At 42.3% G+C, this 24,879-nt stretch overlaps 1 protein-coding gene across 3 annotated transcripts; it reads right to left on the bottom strand.

The window, feature by feature from the left end:
- Positions 1 to 194: 194 nt before the first annotated feature.
- On the bottom strand, positions 195 to 24,879 carry LOC120746456 (NACHT, LRR and PYD domains-containing protein 12-like). Of its 3 annotated transcripts, XM_040051865.1 has the most exons (13): positions 24,732 to 24,879; positions 22,457 to 22,691; positions 22,264 to 22,305; positions 18,101 to 19,895; positions 17,263 to 17,436; positions 16,986 to 17,153; positions 16,547 to 16,720; positions 15,953 to 16,126; positions 15,552 to 15,725; positions 15,158 to 15,331; positions 6,154 to 6,309; positions 1,653 to 1,699; positions 195 to 1,485 (listed from the first exon to the last, which is right to left on the bottom strand). In XM_040051865.1, the coding sequence occupies exons 2-13, from the start codon at positions 22,689 to 22,691 to the stop codon at positions 956 to 958; spliced, it is 3,843 nt and encodes a 1,280-aa protein (XP_039907799.1). In that variant the 5' UTR covers positions 24,732 to 24,879; the 3' UTR covers positions 195 to 955. The 3 variants fall into 3 exon arrangements, with proteins under 3 accessions (XP_039907799.1, XP_039907800.1, XP_039907801.1); XM_040051866.1 differs by lacking the exon at positions 16,986 to 17,153 and having other exon boundaries at positions 196 to 1,485; positions 24,732 to 24,878; XM_040051867.1 differs by lacking the exons at positions 16,547 to 16,720; positions 16,986 to 17,153; positions 17,263 to 17,436 and having other exon boundaries at positions 196 to 1,485; positions 24,732 to 24,877.

A 24,879-nucleotide genomic window follows, 5' to 3' on the forward strand; every position in this document is an offset into this window, starting at 1 on the left:
AATGACTAATTTCTCCAACTCACATCAACTGATTTCATTGTGAAACTCAGACTTGTGGAGCAGAACCCCAAACAATAAAAAGCAGATTTAAAAACACTTATGCCATCGGTGTTCATTAAACTGACATCATGCAGTTCAACTTCTGACCAGCCGAGGGCGATAAATCACCATCAATGAAGAGTTCATCATCAATGACAGAAGCGTGATAGATGCTGAATGTCTTTAATATTTTTACACTGACTACATTCCAACATATATATCCAGCTGTGATCCAACATATTGCAGACAATTATACTTTTTTATGCATTTATTAACAATTAAACTTGAAAGTCTGATTTCCAAAAATGTAACTTTGTTGATGTTTAATGGCACAGATAGCCAAATGAAAATGTGCTAAGCTATATTTTTACGCTTGACTGGATCCCTTGTGCCTAAAGAGGAAAACATCATGCTAAGAATATTGCTCATAATAACATTTATAGAATTAATAAAAATCAATTTTAAAAAAAAGTTATCAATTCATTGTATACTAAATAGGTAACCAAACTCATGAATTACAGAGTTGAACTCTGCATGATAACCAATTCAACAGTACGCGCTACTCTACTAATATGTGTGGTACACTTGAACAGCCCATGATATTTAATAGACAGCGTGAGAGTCTGTCTCGTTGGAGCAGATTTCCTAAAAGGCTGGTATCTTTCGAATTCTTTTGCTTGCCGTAGTGAGCTGAGCTTGAGCTACACAACATACTGATATTCACTATGAAACTTTATGTGGGAAATGACAGAAAAACAACACATTGATTCTGGAACAAACGTATCATCCATTTTTAATGATGTAAAATATCATCTGGTTGATCAACAAGAATAAATCAGCATGAATCTGAAAACATGTTGAGCGGAAGAGACAGACATGTAAAGACTGAACTATCTGTTCAACAGTGTTGTTCTAACTAAACTTGGCATAGACTCACTGAGGAACCAGGAAAGACTGTAAACCCAGGATAAAGAGTTTCAGTGAATGTGGTGTTGAAGGTGTGGAGGTGGATCAGAGTATCAGAGGAGACTCTGTAGAAGGACAGAGTGCCAACAGGACAGTCCACATATACTGCTACTCTGTTAGAGACAGAGGAGGAGGAGATGAGTGTTTTAATCTTGTTGTGCCTGACAAACTGACAACCATCCTCAGAGCAGCTCAGACTCCATGACTGATAATTAAATCCAAAAACAGAGACAATCCCACCTCTTCTCCCCCTGATGGCTCTGTAACTCACTGATATCTCAACATTTCCTCTCCACTCGACTTCCCAGTAACAGCGACCAGTGAGACCATCTTTGCACAGCAGCTGAGGCCAACCATCAAATCTGTCTGGATGATCAGGATATGACTGAACCTCCTCGACATGTGTCACCTTCCTGTTGTTGTCAGACAGTTGGAGTTTTCTGTTTACGGTGTTCGTGTCGATTGTGAGTTGACAGGAATCTGATGGAGAGAACAAACACAATCCAGCTGCAGTTATTGATCCATCATCTGTTCATTGATTGACACTTTGATGATGACACCTGACATCACAGATGTGAATGAGTGATGTGAAGATGGTTGAATGTGTGCTGCTTTGTTTTCATAAATCACATTAAAAACACACTTACACTTCTTCAGACCTGGTGTCAACCAACGGACTCCAGCAGGCTCCACCCTGAAAGGAACAGAGGGGTCAGACCAGAACACTCTCTATCAGCATGCACACATGGACATTATATCGCTCTCATACACATACTGTTAGACACTGATAAAGGAACAGTCCAACATTTTCACCAATACACTTCAATCTATAGGGTCAAAGTGTACCGATCCTGGCCTTTTCTGCCTTTTCTGTTCCATTGTAGGATTGTCGTCACACAAGATTCTATATAATGTATATATATACAGGGAGTGCAGAATTATTAGGCAAGTTGTATTTTTGAGGAATAATTTTATTATTGAACAACAACCATGTTCTCAATGAACCCAAAAAACTCATTAATATCAAAGCTGAATGTTTTTGGAAGTAGTTTTTAGTTTGTTTTTAGTTTTAGCTATTTTAGGGGGATATCTGTGTGTGCAGGTGACTATTACTGTGCATAATTATTAGGCAACTTAACAAAAAACAAATATATACCCATTTCAATTATTTATTTTTACCAGTGACACCAATATAACATCTCCACATTCACAAATATACATTTCTGACATTCAAAAACAAAACAAAAACAAATCAGCGACCAATATAGCCACCTTTCTTTGCAAGGACACTCAAAAGCCTGCCATCCATGGATTCTGTCAGTGTTTTGATCTGTTCACCATCAACATTGCGTGCAGCAGCAACCACAGCCTCCCAGACACTGTTCAGAGAGGTGTACTGTTTTCCCTCCTTGTAAATCTCACATTTGATGATGGACCACAGGTTCTCAATGGGGTTCAGATCAGGTGAACAAGGTGGCCATGTCATTAGTTTTTCTTCTTTTATACCCTTTCTTGCCAGCCACGCTGTGGAGTACTTGGACGCGTGTGATGGAGCATTGTCCTGCATGAAAATCATGTTTTTCTTGAAGGATGCAGACTTCTTCCTGTACCACTGCTTGAAGAAGGTGTCTTCCAGAAACTGGCAGTAGGACTGGGAGTTGAGCTTGACTCCATCCTCAACCCGAAAAGGCCCCACAAGCTCATCTTTGATGATACCAGCCCAAACCAGTACTCCACCTCCACCTTGCTGGCATCTGAGCTCTCTGCCCTTTACCAATCCAGCCACGCTCTCTGCCCTTTACCAATCCAGCCACGGGCCCATCCATCTGGCCCATCAAGACTCACTCTCATTTCATCAGTCCATAAAACCTTAGAAAAACCAGTCTTGAGATATTTCTTGGCCCAGTCTTGACGTTTCAGCTTGTGTGTCTTGTTCAGTGGTGGTCGTCTTTCAGCCTTTCTTACCTTGGCCATGTCTCTGAGTATTGCACACCTTGTGCTTTTGGGCACTCCAGTGATGTTGCAGCTCTGAAATATGGCCAAACTGGTGGCAAGTGGCATCTTGGCAGCTGCACGCTTGACTTTTCTCAGTTCATGGGCAGTTATTTTGCGCCTTGGTTTTTCCACACGCTTCTTGCGACCCTGTTGACTATTTTGAATGAAATGCTTGATTGTTCAATGATCACGCTTCAGAAGCTTTGCAATTTTGAGACTGCTGCATCCCTCTGCAAGATATCTCATTATTTTTGACTTTTCTGAGCCTGTCAAGTCCTTCTTTTGACCCATTTTGCCAAAGGAAAGGACGTTGCCTAATAATTATGCACACCTGATATAGGGTGTTGATGTCATTAGACCACACCCCTTCTCATTACAGAGATGCACATCACCTAATATGCTTAATTGGTAGTAGGCTTTCGAGCCTATACAGCTTGGAGTAAGACAACATGCATGAAGAGGATGATGTGGACAGAATACTCATTTGCCTAATAATTCTGCACTCCCTGTATATATATATCAGCTGGATAGCATAGTAGGAAGACTGCATGCCTAGGCTAGACCCCCCCCCCCATTGCTAAATCAAGCCTACTGCAGACATGAGAGATATGAAGTCATACCGGCTCGGACATCGCCCGGATTAACAAGGTCTGCATCAGGTGTTGGGGAACCAGTACCCCCTGGTGAGAAGGTGGCTACTTGAACAAGACAGCATGCAAGAGACCCTACGAGACCACCCATCTCCCATGCTACAGTTAGCAAACTGCTTGCTAAGTTTTGTGAAACTGGTTCAGTGTTGGATTTGCCAAAATGCGAACGCAAGAAAACTGTCACTAATGAAGAAACATCAGTGGCTGTCCTAGCTTCATTCAGCAAGAGCCCACAGCGTAGCACTCGCTGCATGTCACTGGAGAGCAGCATTAGTCGAACATCCCTTCGGCAGATATTAGCTACTCACAAATGGCACCCTTACAAACTCCAGCTACTGCAGCATCTCAACGAGAATGACCCAGATCGGCGCACAGAATTTGCAGAATGGGCAAAACAAAATTTGGAACAGTTCACACAGAAAATTTTGTTCAGTGATGAGGCAAACTTTTATGTGAATGGTAAAGTTAACAAACAAAACCACTGCTATTGCTCTGACACTAACCCACATTGGATGGATCCCTCCAAGACTGTTGGAACAACAAAAGTGATGGTTTGGTGTGGTATATGGGGTACAACGGTAGTGGGTCCATTCTTCATCAATGGAAACCTCAAGGCCACTGGATATTTGAAATTGCTACATGATGATGATCTTTATGCACTGAAGGTGGCACATTCCCTGAGTTTTTCCAGCAAGATGGTGCACCACCACATTATGGGTGCCAGGTCCGAGCATTCCTAGATGAACAGTTTCCTGGAAAGTGGATTGGTCGTTGTGGGCCAGTTTTATCTTTGGGGTCATCTGAAGGCAATTGTCTATGGTGTGAAGATACGAGATGCGGTGTTGCTATCAGTGTTTGAAGAGTGGGAGAAGAGGGTTGCATTGACAATCCAACACAATGGGCAGCACATTGAACACATTTTATAAGTGGTCAGAAACTTGTAAATAACTCATGAAAGAATAAAGTTACGTTGAACCAAGCACACCATTGTTTTTCTTGTGACATTACCAATACGTTTGATGTGTCACATGGCCCTCTTCCTATTGAAAAAACAAAAGTTGTATCCAAGATGGCTGACTTCTGATTGGCCACCATGGTCACCACCCATCTTGAGGAGTTTGCCCCCTCACATATACTAATGTGCCACAAACAGGATTTTAATATCACCAGCCATTCCCATTTTATTATGGTGTATCCATATAAATGGCCCAACCTGTATAGAAGCAGCAGGTATGCCACATGTAAAGCTGCCACTTTGTATTTTTGGTCAGCCATGCTAGCAGGTATGCTGTAAAAATGCTTTGTAGGGTTCAGAATGCATCATAAATGGTTTTGATTAAACAGTTAATTGTTTTAAAAATCTGCTGTAGGGAGACTATTAATAATAAATTAGTTAATTTTAAAGAAGTTTAAAAATGAACTAAATGTCATGACCGGGCAGCCAAGCACAGGTAAGTGGACCAAAATGCAGACACCACACGGAGGCTCGGAGGTATAGTGCAAACGAACAATTTATTTGGCACTCAAAAGTGGCACGCAATGAAAGAGGTGAATGAAACAAAACACTACACGTGAACTAAGGGCGAGAGGGAAAACACGTGACCTCTGAATATAAACTACCTACTAAACTAACGCAAAGCTTCATGTTAAGGTACTAAGAATCTATAACGAAATACACACTGTGACTGGCAAGAACTAGAAGACAAACTATTACTAGGGATGCTGTGAATTTAAACAAAGCTATGAAACACGAGGCTTGCCTAGAACAATCTCCACAATAATTGTCGAAACAAGAAAACAAGAATCACACCGCGTGTGCAGCAGCAAAGTCCAAAGGCAATAGTCTCTTTAGCTGGCTGGGAAAAAAACAGCCTGGGCACAATACTTGGTATTTTCCGGAGCAGGCACACAAGGTACAGGATTACAGCGTTTCTCTCTGAGTCATTGTCTGGGTAGAAGGTGAGGCTTGGAGGGGTATAGAGGTCCGGGTGAGGCTAAACCAGTTTGCCTACTCTCACTGTGCCTCCCTGCCACTGGGCAGGGAGGCAGGCAGGTGAGTAGCGCCGAGAATAGAAAACAAGCCAGCGACGGGAAGAAGAGAGTTTGCTGACAACAAGATCCAATCCTCTGAGAAGGTGGGTTAGCTGACATTCCGGCAAAGAATGTTTGAGAACGCTGGTCTTAAGAGCCTGCCAGCTATGCCCAGTGATGGATTTACTGGCACGCAGGAAAACCCAGCACTCACCCGGACGATGACACTAAATTTGCATAATCATCCATTAGCTATAGCAAGTCAGATTTTATGATACGAAGAATGATCTTTTTCTTCTTAAATCATTTCACATGCCTCAAGACTTTGTGCTAATCTAGAATAATATATTAAAGGTCCTCTTCTATAGAGAGATTAATCTAATATTAGTTAGGGTCAGAGGGAGATACATACAGAGGTCTGTCTAAAAAAAGTTTTAAGCACTTCCTTCTTTATCAGATATTCTCACCATACCTGAGAGTGTCCAGATCTTTTTGTCCGTCTGAAAGAATTCCCAAGTCACCTGGATGATTGTGGCTCACATCCACTTCTCTCAGAGTGGAGGAGTTGGAGCTGAGAGCTGAAACCAGAGAAATACCGCCTTCCCCTGTGATCAAACAACCTGACAGACTGCAGACAAACACACACACACAAACACAAACACACACACATATATATATTTAGTAGTTTTCTTTTGTTTGTGTAACCCACATAAAAATAAAAAAGAACTGCATCTATAACTAAATCGGAATCTTAAATTCCAACCGGAGTGCGTCCGTGAAGGCATCGCGACGCGTCATGACGTACGCCACGCCGCGAGTCTGCACGTGCCTGTTGTGACCAATCACATTCGCGGGGCACCAATATATGCCTTCCGGGTTGTCGCCTCGAAAAGACGCGGGGGAGAGGCGTTAGCGGATGGAAGCAACAGGTACGTGGGGCGAGCGCTCTTCTCTGTTTACTATCTTGGTTTGTCTTTGAATTAATTGTGGATTGCGTTCAACAGTACTTTGATACCGCCGCGGGTAGATGCGTGGGGGCTCGTATGTGACATCGCACGTAGTGAATGGTGAGTTGAGCCTGAATGTTTGTTTGTATTTGTAACCTGTATCAGTATGCCAGTGCTATTAGCTGATGGGATAGCTGAGGCTGAGGCCTACTACATTACTACTACTCTCACTTTACGTGGCTGTAGTTTGTTATTTGAGATTGTCATTTATTTTAATTCATTACAATGGTTGGATATGTATTTGTTGTATTTTCTCATGAACTTTATTGTGTACACTGGAACTAAAGCTAGCTTGGGAAATTTAGATGAATTTTGCTAATAGTGGTCTTGTGATTATAGTGCAGGCTAGTGGTGCCCTGGAGAGACCACAGCGACACCACTACTTTGGATGGCGAGCTAGGCCCAACGAGCCAGAACCCCAGCTACAACTTCCTGCGGTCTGGTAGGAGGCTGCTGCGGCCTACACTCTCCCCCCCTGGTTTTCAGTCCCCCAAATCTCACTTTCGAGATCTCAGTCTTGGAATCCCAGTTCTGATCATCACACTTCCAATTTCAACCTGTTACAGACTGTCATACGCGTTGGACTTATATCAATCATGAAATAGCAACTTTATGGACATTGTCTGCCGGGGGTTGGAGGGGGTTGCTGCACCACTGTGCAGCTGATATTTTACAAGCTTGAATTATGTTTTATCTTTTTCCTGTCTGCAGATTTTGTAAATATTGGTATTTGGTAATTGCACTTTATTTTCACTATAAATAATAACTGTAATCACAATATCTGTGGTTGTATGTTTATTGTACTTCACTCACCTCCTAGAGCCGAATCTGAAATCTTCTGAATTAGCCCAACTACTCATAACCAACTTAAATTATTCTAGCTTATGTACTTGCTACATAAGACAAATTAGTGGCGAGCCAGCCAGGAGGTTGTGTCAAGTATAATATTGTTGTGTACATTCAGTCTCACTATCTCACCATATTACTATGAACATGGACTTGTTGGAGTCATTAGGTGTTAAAATACCAAACGCGGTATTGGTCAGTGGCGTCCCCGCATGTGAGGTTGAGGAGGTTGAAGATTTTCTTCTCCAGTATGGTGCTATTGAACGCTCCGTGCCAATAAACTCACCCGGTTCTGAGTTTAATAATATGCTCGTTGTTGAGTTTAAAATGGGGTCTGCTTTTGATTTATTGGGTCCGATTCTGCCATATACATTTAAGCCCTTAAATAATGAATATCATATAAAAAGCTTGTCTAAAATCTATGCGGCTACTGTCGGGTGCACAAAGACTAAGACTTATTTAGCTGACTTAAAACAAGTAGCAAAATTGTCTGGTCAGGATTTTGCTGAAGTTCTTCAAGAGCTAATGACCCAAATAAATGGAGCTGTTTCAGAATTGCACCCAGGAAGACCAGAAGGGCTCAAGCAGGAATGCACTGCCGCATCTGAACACAAAACGGCTGCCACTCCGGATCAACAAACCCACAACATGGCTATTCCTGTCACTTCTTCAGCTGCCCTACATCCTACAACAACAGAAGGACATTCTATCAGTATGTCTGCAGCTGAGTTAAATCCACCTGAAGTACAGAGGTATGTTGTGGAGCATATAGTAAAGAGCGAAGAGGTAAACATACGTTCATCCCATAGGCTGCGCATGTTTTCTGGGAGACTGCCACACCCACAGCATGAGGTGGACTATGATACATGGCGCTCTGGAGTGGATCTCATCTTAAAGGATCCAGCCATTTCAGAACTGCGAAAATCCAGACACATCCTTGATAGTCTTTTACCACCTGCAGCGGACATAATCAAGCACCTTAACCCCGACCTACCAGCAGAGACTTATATTCAACATCTTGATTCTGCTTATGGAATTGTACAGGACGGGGAAGAACTTTATGCGAAGTTCATGGACACACTGCAAGACTCGGGTGAGAAACCATCCGGCTACCTACAGCGACTTCAGGTGGCCCTGAGTTTAGCTGTCAAGCGGGGAGGAGTCAAGCAGGGTGAAGTGAACAGGCACCTGCTCAGCCAATTCTGTAGGGGATGTTGGGATAGTAACCTTATCTCTGAGCTCCAGCTGAAACAGAGAAAATCCAACCCACCTTCTTTTGCAGAACTGTTACTCCTATTAAGAACTGAAGAAGACAGAGAAGCTAGCAAAACTCTGAGGATGAAGCAACATCTGGGAACACCAAGACACAGAGTTGCAGCTCAAGCTCAGTTCGCAGTAGAAGAAGAAAAGGGGGTCTGTGCTGCGTTGTCCACTCTCACCCAGCAGATGGCGGAGATACAAAAGCAACTTGCCGCCTTAACTGCCTCCCAGTCTCACCAGTCCTGTACTCCTGTTCCAAAGCAGCACCAGAAGCAAAGAACGGATACACAGGGGACTATATCACCTAACCCCAAGCCTGGTTTCTGTTTCAGGTGTGGGGAAGATGGACACATTAGACCACAGTGTGAGAACAGACCCAATTCTGCATTGGTCAATGCAAAACGCAAACAGTTCAGTGAAAGGAAACCAAAATGGCAGAAGCGGAATTCATCAACTGGACATTTAAACTAGATACAGTTCCCGTAATGGGACGTACAGGAACTGTGCAGGACCCACATTGTCCCGCAAAGGAGGAAAGGAACAAGGAGGAAATTGTTCACTGTGTAGACCTACACACTTGTCCGAAGGCAACAACAGTGTTACCTCATGGGTTAGTTGGGTCAAGATGCACAACAGAGGTGATCCTAGCAGGCCATCCACAGAAATGCCTGCTTGATACAGGATCACAGGTTACTACAATACCTGTATCCTTTTACAACAATCATCTTCATGAACAACAAATTCAACCACTCCATGATCTTCTCCAGGTGGAAGGTGCTGCGGGTCAAACCATTCCATATCTTGGATACATTGAGATTTCCGTCAAGTTCCCCAGAGATTTTGTTGGTGAAGAATATGAAGTAACAACATTGGCTCTAGTTGTTCCGGACGTACACCCTGACGTCCCCGCCACTGTGCTAATTGGGATGAACACCCTGGAACCCCTGTATGAACAGCATCTTAACCAGCATCCGAGCTATCAGCCTAGCACTCATGGGTACAGAGCGGTGTTGAAAACACTACAGCTGTCACACAAGCAGAAGGAGAATGGCAGCATTGGGAATGTGAGGCTACTAAGCAAAGCTCCAGTGCGTGTTCCGGCCGGCCGCACTATTGTCATCCAGGGCTCTGCCAAAGTTTCCACCCCATTGTTTAGCCAGAGTGTTCTCCTACAGCATCCTGCTTCCACCTTACCTGGGGGTTTGTGCGTCAGCAGTTGTCTCATCAACTTCCCTGTTCTTTCTCCATACAAGGTTCCCGTGGTTATTACGAATGAGTCGGAGCAAGATACCTTCATTCCACCTCACAGTGTCATTGCGGATTTGGAAACCTACCACTGCATCTTGTCTGAACATCGCGTGACCCATCTTCCAGTCAGGAACACTATCACCAGCCTGAATTTTGATTTTGGTGATTCCCCACTGTCACCTGAATGGAGGACGCGAGTCATAGGCAAGCTGAATGACATCTCGGAGGTCTTTTCGCATCATGACTTGGATTTTGGATGTACATCAGCTGTCAAACATCATATTCCACTCCATGACAATACACCGTTCAAGCAACGTGCCTGGCCAATCCATCCACAAGATTTTGAAGCTGTCCGCAGTCACCTGCGTGAGCTTCTGGAAGCCGGCATTATAAGGGAATCATCGTCTCCTTTTGCTTCGCCTATTGTGGTGGTCAGGAAGAAGAACGGTGAGGTCCGGCTGTGCATAGACTACCGGAAACTAAACCTTCAAACCATCAAGGATGCATACCTCTTACCTAATTTGGAGGAATCCTTTTCAGCACTCACTGGTTCTAAGTGGTTTTCAGTACTCGACCTGAAGTCCGGTTACTACCAGATCCAGATGGAGGAGGAAGACAAGGCAAAGACTGCTTTTGTGACTCCTCTTGGGTTCTGGGAGTTTAACCAAATGCCTCAAGGTGTTACCAACGCCCCAAGCACCTTTCAGCGCTTGATGGAGCGATGCATGGGGGACCTTCACCTAAAGGAAGTGCTCGTTTTCCTGGATGACTTAATCATCTATTCGGACACTCTTGAGGAACACGAACGAAGGCTGCTGAGAGTCCTGAACCGGTTGAAGGAATATGGGCTGAAACTGGCACCGGAGAAATGTCGATTCTTCCAAAAATCTGTTAAATACTTGAGTCATATTGTCTCTGAGGAAGGAGTTCAAACAGATCCAGAGAAGATAGAGACCATCAAGACATGGCCGGTTCCACAAACTCTGAAACAATTGAGATCTTTTCTGGGCTTCGCTGGCTATTACCGCCGGTTTATAAAAGACTATTCCGTCATTGCCAAACCACTCAATGACCTGACTCGTGGATATTCTCCGGTTCAAAGATCAAAGACCCTGAAAGCTCGCAAGACATCCACCTACAGGCCAAATCAACCCTTCGGTGAGAGGTGGAATACCAACTGTCAAGTTGCATTTGAGACTCTGATTGAGAAGCTTACAACTGCCCCGGTCCTTGGGTTTGCAGACCCGTCTCGCCCATACATTCTGCACACCGATGCGAATGTGACCGGACTTGGAGCTGTGTTGTATCAGGAGCAAGAGGAGAAACTCCGGGTCATAGCCTATGCTAGTCGCGGATTGTCACAGAGTGAGAGCCGTTATGCAGCCCATAAGTTGGAATTCCTCGCCCTTAAATGGAGTGTGACCGAGAAATTCCAAGATTACCTGTACGGGGCAGATTTTACAGTGGTGACGGACAGTAATCCATTGACCTACGTTTTGACAACAGCTAAACTGGACGCTACTGGACACCGTTGGTTGGCTGCATTGTCAACGTACTCCTTTAAACTTCTGTACAGAGCTGGCAAACAGAATTGTGACGCTGATGCGCTCTCGCGACGACCTTACTCCTGCTCCAATGATGAAGTTTCTAATGACCATGAACTCATCCGTCAGTTCATTTCTCAACACACAGCTGATTCTGATGTCCTCCCAGAAGAGATTGTGAAGGCAATCTGCCAAAGTCATCTGGTCAGAGCCACACGGCCGGGTGACTGCGGTGAGGTTGGCCTCACACTTGTCGAGTCTTTGTCAGTTCAAGTGGATACCATCTCTGACAGTTACTGTTCCGAGGACCTTCACCAGTTGCCTGTCGTTTCTGCTCTTAACATCAAAGAGAAACAACACTCAGATCCCTGTATTCGAGAGCTTATTCACCAGCTTGAGACGGGAGAGAGGATTCCACCAACAGCCAGAGCTGAGCTCCCTGAACTTCCGTTCCTGCTCAGAGAGTGGTCCAGGTTGGAGCTGGTGGATGGAGTTCTGTACAGGAGGAGACAGGACAATGAAGACCTTTTATACCAGCTTGTCCTTCCAGAGGAGCTGCGACCATCAGTCCTGAAGAGTCTCCATGAGGACATGGGCCATATGGGGATTGAACGTACACTCGACCTTGTCCGTACAAGATTCTACTGGCCCAAAATGGCAAAGGATGTTGAGCAGAAGATCAAGACTTGTGGCCGCTGTGTGCGCCGAAAAGCCTTGCCAGAAAAAGCTGCTCCACTTGTCAGCATAAAAACATCGCGACCACTTGAGCTCTTGTGTATGGATTTTCTTGCTCTTGAGCCTGACACTAGTGGCACTCGTGATATCTTAGTCCTGACTGACCATTTCACTAAATTCACTGTTGCCATTCCAACACCCAATCAAAAGGCAAGAACTGTGGCGAAGTGTCTATGGGAGAATTATATCATTTATTATGGCATTCCTGAGCGAATCCATACCGACCAAGGGCAAGATTTTGAGTCAAGACTAATAAAAGAATTGTGTGAGTTTGCAGGCATTCAGAAGAGCCGTACAACCCCTTACCATCCGAGGGGAAATCCAGTGGAGCGATTCAACAGGACGTTGCTGGCAATGTTGGGGACCTTGGAGACAAAACAAAAAACAAGGTGGAAAGAGCATGTGAAACCGCTGGTTCACGCCTATAATTGTACCAGGAACGAGGTTACAGGGTTTACTCCTTATGAACTCATGTTCGGTAGAACACCTCGTCTACCTGTGGACCTGGCGTTCAATCTGCCACTGCGGGAATCCAAGCAAAAGAGTCACTCACAGTACATTAAGTCACTCAAATCGAGATTGGAGGAAAGTTTCAGTATTGCCTCCAGTAATGCTACAAAGGCTGCCGACCGAAATAAGAAACGCTTTGACAATCGTGTGATACCATCAGCATTGGAACCAGGTGATCGTGTGCTTGTGAGGAATGTCCGCCTTCGAGGGAAGCATAAACTTTCAGATAAATGGGAGGAAGAAGTTTATGTGGTTGTCCATCGGGCTGGGGACCTCCCGGTCTACAAGGTAAAACCTGAGAACAGCGATGGACCTATGCGGACCCTTCACCGCGACCTCCTCCTTCCATGCGGCTTCCTCACGGACAGTGAGGTTAACTTGGAATTACCAGAGCAATCACTTCCTCATAGACCAAGAACTCGGCAGCAGAACCCGGATTTAAATTCCCTCACAGAACCTCTGGTTGAGGATGAGGACACAGGAAGCTTGGTTTCATTGTATGTTAATCCTCCAACGTTGCACTTCACTGTGGAAAAACAGAATCAATTTCCAGATTCATCTGACGGTGGGAGCCTAGGACCACTGATTTTGGATCCTTCAGTTGAAGTGGAAGTGCAAGGAGAACCAGCCTCTGTGTCTAGTGTTCTTCCTCCAGCAGTGGAGTCTGGTGGTGGGCAATCTGACTCTGATGTGGAAGACATCCTACTTGAACTTGTTGAAAGTCACCCTGAAAACAGAAATAGCTTACCTGAAAACTTACCTGGAAATGGAGACATACTGGTCAACATTCCTGTCGTTGCCATTGAAGATTCTCCTGAAGAGTCTAGTGTTATTGAGCAGGACACTGACATAGGTGACGGGCTAAGACGTTCACAACGACAAAGAGCACCACCTGATCGACTTCACTATTTCACTCATGGTAATCCTCTGATTTCCGTTGTCCAAACGATGTTGCATAGTCTTTCCGATGCATTGGGCCATAATGCTAGCCGTCCTTCGTCTGTTCACGTTGTTTAGCGTTTAACATGCGACGGGACGTGCATGGTTAAGGCGGGGAGGATGTAACCCACATAAAAATAAAAAAGAACTGCATCTATAACTAAATCGGAATCTTAAATTCCAACCGGAGTGCGTCCGTGAAGGCATCGCGACGCGTCATGACGTACGCCACGCCGCGAGTCTGCACGTGCCTGTTGTGACCAATCACATTCGCGGGGCACCAATATATGCCTTCCGGGTTGTCGCCTCGAAAAGACGCGGGGGAGAGGCGTTAGCGGATGGAAGCAACAGGTACGTGGGGCGAGCGCTCTTCTCTGTTTACTATCTTGGTTTGTCTTTGAATTAATTGTGGATTGCGTTCAACAGTACTTTGATACCGCCGCGGGTAGATGCGTGGGGGCTCGTATGTGACATCGCACGTAGTGAATGGTGAGTTGAGCCTGAATGTTTGTTTGTATTTGTAACCTGTATCAGTATGCCAGTGCTATTAGCTGATGGGATAGCTGAGGCTGAGGCCTACTACATTACTACTACTCTCACTTTACGTGGCTGTAGTTTGTTATTTGAGATTGTCATTTATTTTAATTCATTACAATGGTTGGATATGTATTTGTTGTATTTTCTCATGAACTTTATTGTGTACACTGGAACTAAAGCTAGAACCCCAGCTACAACTTCCTGCGGTCTGGTAGGAGGCTGCTGCGGCCTACACTCTCCCCCCCTGGTTTTCAGTCCCCCAAATCTCACTTTCGAGATCTCAGTCTTGGAATCTCAGTTCTGATCATCACACTTCCAATTTCAACCTGTTACAGACTGTCATACGCGTTGGACTTATATCAATCATGAAATAGCAACTTTATGGACATTGTCTGCCGGGGGTTGGAGGAGGTTGCTGCACCACTGTGCAGCTGATATTTTACAAGCTTGAATTATGTTTTATTTTTTTCCTGTCTGCAGAATTTGTAAATATTGGTATTTGGTAATTGCACTTTATTTTCACTATAAATAATAACTGTAATCACAATATCTGTGGTTGTATGTTTATTGTACTTCACTCACCTCCTAGAGCCGAATCTGATATCTTCTGAATTAGCCCAACTACTCATAACCAACTTAAATTATTCTAGCTTATGTACTTGCTACATTTGTTTGTTTTTTTCCTGAAAGAATGCCATTCATCTATAGACTCTTTCCAGAAGAAGGCCCAGCAGAGGTTGTACTTCTGGCTAATCTAAAATCTCTTTGGAAATTCTGTTGTTTCTGTTTATTCTGTTTTCTAGTGTCAGGAAAAACCTGAAGATAGAGTTAGAAAATTCTAAATACTAGCCTAATAATTTCCAGTGTACAATGTGGACTCTGCAGTCCAACAGACAATAGCTTTACTCCTGAATCCTGCAGGTTATTGTTACTCAAGTCAAGCTCTCTCAGGCGAGGGGCCTCTGAGCTGAGAAGTGAAGACAGAGCTTCACAGCTTTTCTCTGACAGGTTGCAGATGCTCAGTCTAGAAAAAAATGTACAAAAGCACACTGCTTTAAAAAGGCATACATGGTGCAGTGAAATGATCAGCAAATTAGCAGTATTTATGCAATTTATGTAGAAGCAAGGCAGTTCACTATCATTTAGACTATAACGAAAAGATAAAACAACACATGGAGATATTGTCACAGAGTTATATACTCTCCATGTTACCTATGCTAATGCTACTTATTACTTATTATGACCTCATAGTTTCCAGTTTCCAGTGTGGACTCTCCACTTCAGCACACATAAGCGTTACTCCGGAGTCCCGCAGGTTGTTATTACTCAGGTCCAGCTCTGTCAGACTAGAGGACTGTGAGCTGAGAACTTCAGACAGAGCTTCACAGCACCTCAGTGAGAGGTTACAGCCACTCAGACTAAAAAAAAGATACATGGTGCATTTATAAAAGACAACATTAGGCAGTATTTACATGCTGTTCAAGAAGTTAAAGAAGTCAGAAATGTAGCAGTCTATTGTGACTTAAGGTGAAATACTGAAACTACAAAGATGCAAAAACATGAAAATGACATTGACTTAATTTTTTTTCAGTTCTTATTGATTACATTTATCAGTTAAGAAAATGAGAATGTTGATTGATCTGACCTGAAAGTTTCCACTTTACACTGTGGGCATTTCATTCCAATAGAGAGAAGCTTTACACCTGAATCCTGCAGGTTGTTGTTACTCAAGTCCAACTCTCTCAGACTAGAATGTACTGAGCTGAGAATTGAGGTCACAGTTTCACAGCTTCTCTCTGAAAGGTTACAGCCGCTTAGTCTGTGGAAAAAATCATAATAAGGAAAATATGAACAGAAAGTCAAAACTTTATTAATTTTGCAGCAGATTATTGATTATTTCTGTAAATTTATAAACTGGAATCGCATCTGTAACCGGAAGGTCGCCGGTTTGATCCCTGGGCTCTCTGTCCTGGTCGTTGTGTCCCTGGGCAAGACACTTTACCCTACTTGCCTACTGGTGTTGGCCAGAGGGGCCGATGGCGTGATATGGCAGCCTCGCTTCTGTCAGTCTGCCCCAGGGCAGCTGTGGCTACAACTGTAGCTTGCCTCCACCAGTGTATGAATGTGAGAGTGAATGAATAGTGGTATTGTAAAGCGCTTTGGGTGCCTTGAAAAGCGCTATATAAATGCAATCCATTATTATTATTATTATTAAACATCAAAATATTGTCTTTCTGACCTGAGAGTTACCACTTTACAATGTGGAGAAATCATTCCAACAGACAGCACCCTCATTCCTGAATCGTGCAGGCTGTTATAACTCAAGTCCAACTCTCTCAGATTAGAAGACTGCGAGCTGAGAATTGAGGACAGAACTTCACAGCTTCCTTCTGATATGTTACAGACCCTTAGTCTGAAAAATTATGAAGATGAAAACAGGATGAAAAAAAGTAATATTGGTGTTCAAGTGTATTCATGTTGTAGTAAGATTTAACAGATTTGACAATATTTTACACTGGCATTCTTATTGATTTGTGTTAACAACACAGAAATGTGTTAGCACACTATGATTTAGATTGAAATACTACAAATGCAAAGCTAAAATGACACATAGATGAAATTAACTCAATTCATTATTTATGTCAGCTGGTGAATAAGAGACTATCACTTGATATGACCTGAGAGTTTCCAGTTTCCAGTACTGACTTTCAGCACACAGAATTTTCATTCCTGAATCTTGCAGGCTGTTATTACTCAGGTCAACCTCTCTCAGACTAGACAGCTGTGAACTGAGAAATGAGGACAGAGCTTCACAGCTTCTTTCTGAGATGTTACATCCACTTAGTCTGAAAAAATTTAAACACAGGAAAAACTTACTGGTTATCTTTGTCAACTGATTAAAAAACACAGACACAAAAAATAAACAAACAAAAAACCATAAAACGAGAATGTCACCTGAGAGTTTCCAGTTTCCAGTTTGGACTATTCACTCCAGCAGATAGAAGCTTTACTCCTGAATCCTGTAGGTCATTGTTACTCAGATCCAACTCTCTCAGACTGGAGGACTTTGAACTGAAAACTGAGGACAGAGCTTCACAGCTTCTCTCTGAGAGGTTACAGCCACTCAGTCTGGAAATAAAAAAAAAAAAAAGTAAAAACATAGTACACACTAGCTGACAGTTCTTGCAAGCAATAAACAAAACAAACAAACAAAAAAACCCATGATAACCACTTTCCTGTTGGTGTAAAAACAAATCACATAAACCAAACAAAACCTTATATGGCAACCCAGGGTATTTGGTTACTTAGGAAGAGAGGAAAGTTGTGGGAGTGACAACAGTGAGTTTTGGGATGTGAGAGATCACGTTTAGCATATTTTTGAGTGCATAGTTAGTTTGTAGAGTAGTTGGTAAGTGTTATAGTCATGTTCTTTCCTTTGTTTTGTTTGACAAAACAATGAGGGGACTACTGAATGTCACAGTTCCTGCCAAAAGCCGCAAAAGGCAGATTTAAATGCAAATGCTGTCTCCAGCTGGAAACACGACGAGTGATATACCTCTTGTGTGCATTCCCCCTCTGTCTTCTGCTGGACAGGAAAATTTTCTTCTACTGCCATTTTATGGGGTTTTTTGTGTGTTAATACAGTAAGTCAACAAAAGATATGTGAGGTTGTGCCGAAAATAAGAATACCAAATAAGTCAACGTAAACAGTTTTTAAAGGAGAAATTCAAAAGTAGTGAAAGATGAACAATTCTACCATCTATTTCAGAGGGCTGATTACATATTTACTTACAAAGCTTTTTTGGAGGTTTTGACCACTGGCAGCAGTCTCAGAAGAGCCTCTTCTGAAGCAGAATATTTCTTTAGGTCAAACACATCCACATCTTCTTCTGATGACAGTAAGATGAAGACCAGAGCTGACCACTGAGCAGGAGAAAGTTTATCTGTAGAGAGACTTCCTGAACTCAGGGACTGTTGGATCTCCTCCACTAGAGAACAATCATTCAGTTCATTCAGACAGTGGAACAGATTGATGCTTTTCTCAGCAGACAGATCCTTTCTAATTTTCTTCTTGATATACTGTACTGTTTCCTGATTGGTCTGTGAGCTACTTCGTTTCTGTGTCCACAGGCCTTGTAGCAGACGCTGATTAGTCTGCAGTGAAAGACCCAAGAGGAAACGGAGGAACAAGTCCAGGTGTCCATTTGGACTCTGTAAGGCCTTGTTCACAGCACTCTGGTGGAGATATTTTAAATTCTTTTTCCCTAGTGACAATCTAGACCATTTTGAGGTTGCTTTTTGTTCTTCCAGCAGGTTGACACAAGAGCTGATAAAGGTTAGATGGACATGAAGAGCAGCCAGAAACTCCTGAATGCTCAGATGGACAAAGCAGAACACCTTGTCCTGGTACAGTCCTCTTTCCTCTTTAAAGATCTGTGTGAACACTCCTGAGCACACTGAGGCTGCTCTGATATCAGTGTCACATTCTGCCAGGTCTGACTCATAGAAGATCAGGTCACTTTTCTGTAGCTGCTCAAAAGCCAGTTTTCCCAGTAACTCAACCATCGTCCTGCTCTCTGGACTCCAGTGTGGATCCATCTCAGCTCCTCCATCATATTTGACATTCTTCACTTTTGCTTGGACCACCAGGAAGTGGATGTACATCTCAGTCAGGGTCACAGGAATCTGTCCTCCCTCCCTGGTTTTCAGCATGTCCTCCAGAACTGTAGCAGTGATCCAGCAGAACACTGGGATGTGGCACATGATGTAGAGACTTCGTGATGTCTTGATGTGGGAAATGATCCTGCTGGTCTGCTCCTCATCAGTGAATCTCTTCCTGAAGTACTCCTCCTTCTGTGTGTCAGTGAACCCTCGGATCTCTGTCACCCTTTCAACACACTTAGAAGGGATCTGATAGGCTGCTGCAGGTCTTGTGGTTATCCAGACGTGAGCAGAGGGAAGCAGGATCCCTCTGATGAGGTTTGTCAGCAGCACATCCACTGAGGTGGACTGTGTGACATCAGTCACAGTCTCAGTTTTTTGAAAGTTCAGAGGAAGTCGACACTCATCCAGCCCATCAAAGATGAACACAACCTGGAAGTCATCAAAGATTCCTGCTTCTTTGGTTTCAGTAAAGAAGTGATGAACAAGTTCCACCAAGCTGAACTTTTTCTTTTTCAGCAAATTCAGCTCTCTGAATGTGAAAGGAAACATAAAGTGGATATCTTGGTTGACTTTGTCTTCAGCCCAGTCTAGAGTGAATTTCTGTGTTAAAACAGTTTTTCCAATGCCAGACACTCCCATTGTCAGCACTGTTCTGATTGGTTTATCTCTTCCAGGTGATGCTTTAAATATGTCTTCTTGTCTGATTGTTGTTTCTGGTCTGTCTGGTTTCCTGGATGCCGTTTCAATCTGTCTGACCTCATGTTCATCATTGACTTCTGCAGTCCCTCCCTCTGTGATGTAGAGCTCTGTGTAGATCTGACTCAGAAGGGTTGGGTTTCCTGCTTTAGCGATCCCCTCAAATACAGACTGGAATTTCTCCTTCAGCCTAGCCTTCAGTTTGGGCTGACATTTTTGAAGAACTTCTAAATGAATAAACAGCAGATAACAACACTGTCTGTTATGGAGCACTTTACATAAATAATTCAACAACTCAAAACAACACAAAACCCCCCAGACTATGAGACTATAAGTTTCTGGACACATTGTCAGTTGGATTGCTGACTGTGAGTGCTCCTGGTTTCATCTTGTTTCTGAATTATTACTGGCCAGTTATTTGCAGATGAGTAGCTGAAACATTCTGAGATTTAGAAATAGTTTGTATCCTCAGCCTAATTTTTGCCTCACTAGTTTCATAACAAAATTCAGTGAATCACTTTTTCCTTTTTTTTCCTGTTTGTTTGTTTGTTTGTTTGTTTTGGTAAGGGGCTTAACACTTTTGTAAGCAATATCATTTGGTTATAACAAATATCCCACAAAAATGACATAAGGAGTTTCCTCCTCTCCTCAGAAAACCATGAAACTGATCAACTTGTGTTGCAGGGGAATATCTTTCCAAAACCCTGGCCTTAACACAATTGAAAATCTGTTATGGTCAGGCCAGTACCAGGAAACCAAATAATTTATTTAAACTTTACCTAGCCAAAAGCGTGTTGATACCAACCACAAGTGTCTGGTTAAGCTACAACATGCTTATGGATATTTAACCAAATATCAGTGGGAATTATTGGATATTTTGATCCTGTATGTATACTTTCAGCTTGTGTGGATCAGAGGCAATCCAAATTAAATTCAAACTTGTCCACTCAATTCTTGTTTTATAAATTAATTAAATTGTATAGTATGCAATTATTCCACCCTGAAAAAGAACACCTCAAATAACTAATTTGAAAGCTCAACATTTCCATGCTATCCATTACCAATGATCAGCGCACGTAAAGTTTTGACCACAACTGTAGTTTGTCTATGTTTAATTATCATGTTGTGGTAATTTTTTAGCATATAAACCACCAGACATCATGCCATCATCCAAGGAAATTCAGAAACAAATGAGAAACAAAGTACTTAAGATCTCTCATTCTAGAAATGGTTGTAAAATCATTTCTACAGCTGTAGGACTCCAGCAAATGACAGTGACAGCTATTATCCACAAATGGCCGGCTGACCAAAATAACCCAAAGAGCGCAGCAATAACTCATCCAACAGGTCACACAATATCCAAAGAATGCAAGCCTCTCTTAATGTTAAAAAATGGCCTGCATGGCAAGATGAAAAAACTTTGTTTTTTCTCATTTTTGCCAGAAGACTTTTGGGTAAATACTCTGGGGGACTGACAAGACAAAAGTTTAATTTTTGGAAGGAATGTCATCAAAATCTGGTATAAAAGTAACACAGAATTTCAGAAAAGGAACATCATACCAACAGTAAAATATGGTGGTGATAGTGTGACTCTCTGGAGCAGTTTTGCTGGCTCAGGAACTGGAAGGTTTGCTGTCATAAATGGAACCATGAATTATTTTCATCTGTTCTTGACCTCAAGTTGATGCACACTTGGGTTCTGCAGCAGGACAATGGTCCAAAACATACCACCAAGTCTACCTCTGAATGGCTTAAGAAAAACAAAATGAAGACTTTGAAGTGGCCTAGTTGAAGTCCTGACCTTCAACCAACGATCTCACACTTGGACCCATCAGATCAAAAGCACAGATTTAGAGTTGTGTCTGCTACTGAAACTCTGTGTGGGATCTATTTCTGAGGCTGGTGACTCAGATGAATTTATCCTCAGCAGCACAGGTGACTCTTGGTCTCCCTTTCCTGGAGCGGTCCTCATTTGAGCCAGTCTTGTCATAGCCCTTGACAGTTTTTGCAACTGTACTCAGGACACATTCAATGTTATATCAATTCTCTGAACTGACTGACCTTCACTTCTTAATGTAATGGTGGACTGTCATTTCTCTTCACTTAGCTGATTGGTTCTTGCCAAAGTATGAATTCTAACAGTTGTCAAAAAAGGCTGTCAGCTGTGTACCAACCTGACCTCTGCAACACCACAATTGACAGTCCCAACCCCATTAAGAAGGCAAGAAATACTGACTACATCATAAAGCTGAGGCCAAGAGTTTGTAGCGCTGTCAACAAAGCAAGGGGTGGCTACTTTGAGAAATCTAAAACATAAGACATAGAATTCTTTATCAATTTTTTCTTTTCTATATAATTCCAGATATCTTGTTTCATGTATTTGATGTCTTCAGTATGTATGTACAATGTAGAAAATAGTAAAAAAAAATAATGACAAACATTGAACGAGAAGATGTATCTAACCTTTGATGATGTTTTGGAGTTGTAGGCGCAGCTTAACTATAGCTGATGTTGACCTTCTAAATTAATGCACACTGAGGCTACAACGTCCCCTCGCTTACCACTGATCCCTTACACAAACCACTGAATGCTTACCTTGTGATGAAAGTGATAAATATGCCTGGGCTGAGGAATTTCCTGTTGGAGGATAGTATACATTGAGAGGAAATCTATACTTTAAGACAATATAAACAGGTTATTTTTCCTCAAACATAATTTGCAGAGGAAAGATACAAAGTCACACTAACAGTGTGAACTAAGGAGTTTTCACATCTCTTTTTAAACTTACCTTTATTCATTTTCTTTAAAGTTGTCCTTGCTACTTCAATGACATGGTCAGTAGTATATGTCTGCACCATTAAATCTACAGTTTTCAGTCTGTCTGCGTTCTCCAGATGGCACTTTTTGATGGATGGAAAATCACCTTTTGTTGCATTCTGAAGGTACCAGTGGAAATGCTTTAGCTCCACCTCTCCCAGATTCTCCAGAATGTGCAGTAGCTGCTCCTTAACAGATATTTCCATCTTTGAGATATAAGAATACAAAAAGAGAAATACACAGAATTGTTGATATTACAAAGCAGCTGCAAGTCTCTTTTGACTTAAAAATTATGTATGGTCAGTTACATTAATCATAAATGGCCTGCATTTGTATAGCGCTTTACTAGTCCCTAAGGACTCCAAAGCGCTTTACACATTCAGTCATCCACCCATTCACACACACATTCACACACTGGTGATGGCAAGCTACATTGTAGCCACAGCCGCCCTGGGGCGCACTGACAGAGGCGAGGCTGCCGGACACTGGCGCCACCGGGCCCTCTGACCACCACCAGTAGGCACCGGGGGAAGTGTCTTGCCCAAGGACACAACGTGTCTTGCCCAAGGACACAACGACAGTTCGTCTTGTAACCTTCCATTTACAAGACGAACTGCTAACTCTTGAGCCACAATCGCCCCCAATAAGACCAATCTTGAAAAACCTGTTGAATTTAACGTAGCCATTAGAGAACTTTCATTTAAAAAATCCATTCTTGAGTTAAGTACACCATCTTTTTCAGATGAAAATCAAATATGTGGAAAAAAATTACCAAGTAATAAACTAGAAATGCAAGTGATAGCATGAATTTTAGGAAAGGAACAGTTGGTCTTCTAAACGATTTGTATAAAAAAAATGTTAAAGGAAATTGTTAGCTGTTAACTGACAGAGACATTGCAAGAAGTATTTTGCAATTATTACTCAAATAACTTGTAAATTCAGTGAAACCTTACAACATGTGGTTTTAAAGCTTGTTGGTAAGGTTGTAATTTAATGATCCCCGTGGGGAAATTACTCTCTCAGCATTTGACCCATTAACTCAGTGAAGCAGTGGGCAGCAGGCACACCAGGGAGCAGTGTGCAGGGACGGTACCTTGCTTAGAGGTACCGCAGGGTAGCCGTTCAGTGGATTCGAACCCCCGAACTTCCAATCATGGGGCGACCACTCTACCTACTGAGCTATCCCTGCACCTAAAGAAGGGTTACCCTGTGTCACCACTGCTGATTACACGGCAATCAAAGCTGGACAACAGCTGTACAGTCACATGGATAAATCTGTGAAGTGAGACAAGAGTGGGACAGGCTAAGCATAAGATATTTATGTACACAGTTCCAAAAATCATTCTAGTTCTGTTACATCAGTGGTTCCCAACCATGGACCGGTACCGGTCCATGAGTCGTTTGGTACCGGACCACAAGGGTGTGAAATTCATGGTTTTCATGGTTTTTCTCGTTTTTTCTCGTTATTTTTTTGATTGTTTTTATCGTTAACTCGGTCTCCCTGGGTCTGGGTGTATTATGAATAAATCTTTTTTTTTGGTACCGGTACTGCTTTTATTTTGTTGTATTTATCTGCGACACCTTAATTAAGTTAGTTAATACTTTTTTTTCTAGATAGATTTCAATATACACTGTCAAACCAAAAAATATCTCTCAAGTTGCATTAAGTGGGCAAATATTAGGTAGATTATTAATATACTGAGCATCATTTTAATTTAAGATTTTAAACTGGAGGTATTCCAAACCTATTGTTAATAAATCATAACTATAATAATGTAATTACTAGAATGCCTATGTAGTTTCAAATCTATAGAATGAGATATTTGTTATGGATTAGTCAAAAAGCTGGCTGCAGAATGACTGGCCTTTGCAGTAATAAGGATAACCTATAAGTTAACAAATATATAATAATAGATTCACTTATCTTGCATTAAGTGAGCAGTGAAGCTGGGGAACTATGGTGCAGTTTTAGCTCATTTCCTATTTGTTATCTATTTGCTATGTCACAAGGAAAAAAAATCTGTCTTGCAAATTTTGTTATTTATACTAAAGTGGCATTAGGAAATATAACACTTTTGAAAACTGAATTGAATTTATTTGTTATACTAAAAAATAAAGGCTAAGTGGATAGCATTTTCGATTACATCTCAGTAATAATAATCAGTAATATGAGCTATGTTCCCTCCTGGGGGACGTAGTTACCTTACTGGTAACACTTAAGGGCATGTTAGAAAGAGGTCACTTACCTTTTCTCTTAAGACGTGTCATGGCCAAAATAATATCAAGATATGAAAGGATGAAGAGACTCTGTATTTTCAGGAGCTCAGAAGAAACTCAAGTTATCTCTGTGACCACTTGTTTTATACCCTACTCCTCAATAGTCTGTGTGACATC

Source organism: Simochromis diagramma, unplaced genomic scaffold (assembly GCF_900408965.1).
Source record: "Simochromis diagramma unplaced genomic scaffold, fSimDia1.1 OVJJ01000386.1, whole genome shotgun sequence".
NCBI classification, from domain to species: domain Eukaryota; kingdom Metazoa; phylum Chordata; class Actinopteri; order Cichliformes; family Cichlidae; genus Simochromis; species Simochromis diagramma.

What these genes read in the sequence shown, in the direction of transcription:
- LOC120746456 (XM_040051865.1), bottom strand. Translation starts at nt 22,691, where the DNA reads ATGGAAATATCTGTTAAGGAGCAGCTACTGCACATTCTGGAGAATCTG. An exon ending in TTTATCACTTTCATCACAAG is followed by an intron (nt 19,896 to 22,263) that starts GTAAGCATTCAG and finishes TTATTCATTTAG; the next exon opens with AAGTTCTTCAAAAATGTCAG. An exon ending in TGTAAAGTGGAAACTTTCAG is followed by an intron (nt 15,726 to 15,952) that starts GTCAGATCAATC and finishes TCTTTTTTTTAG; the next exon opens with TCTGAGTGGCTGTAACCTCT.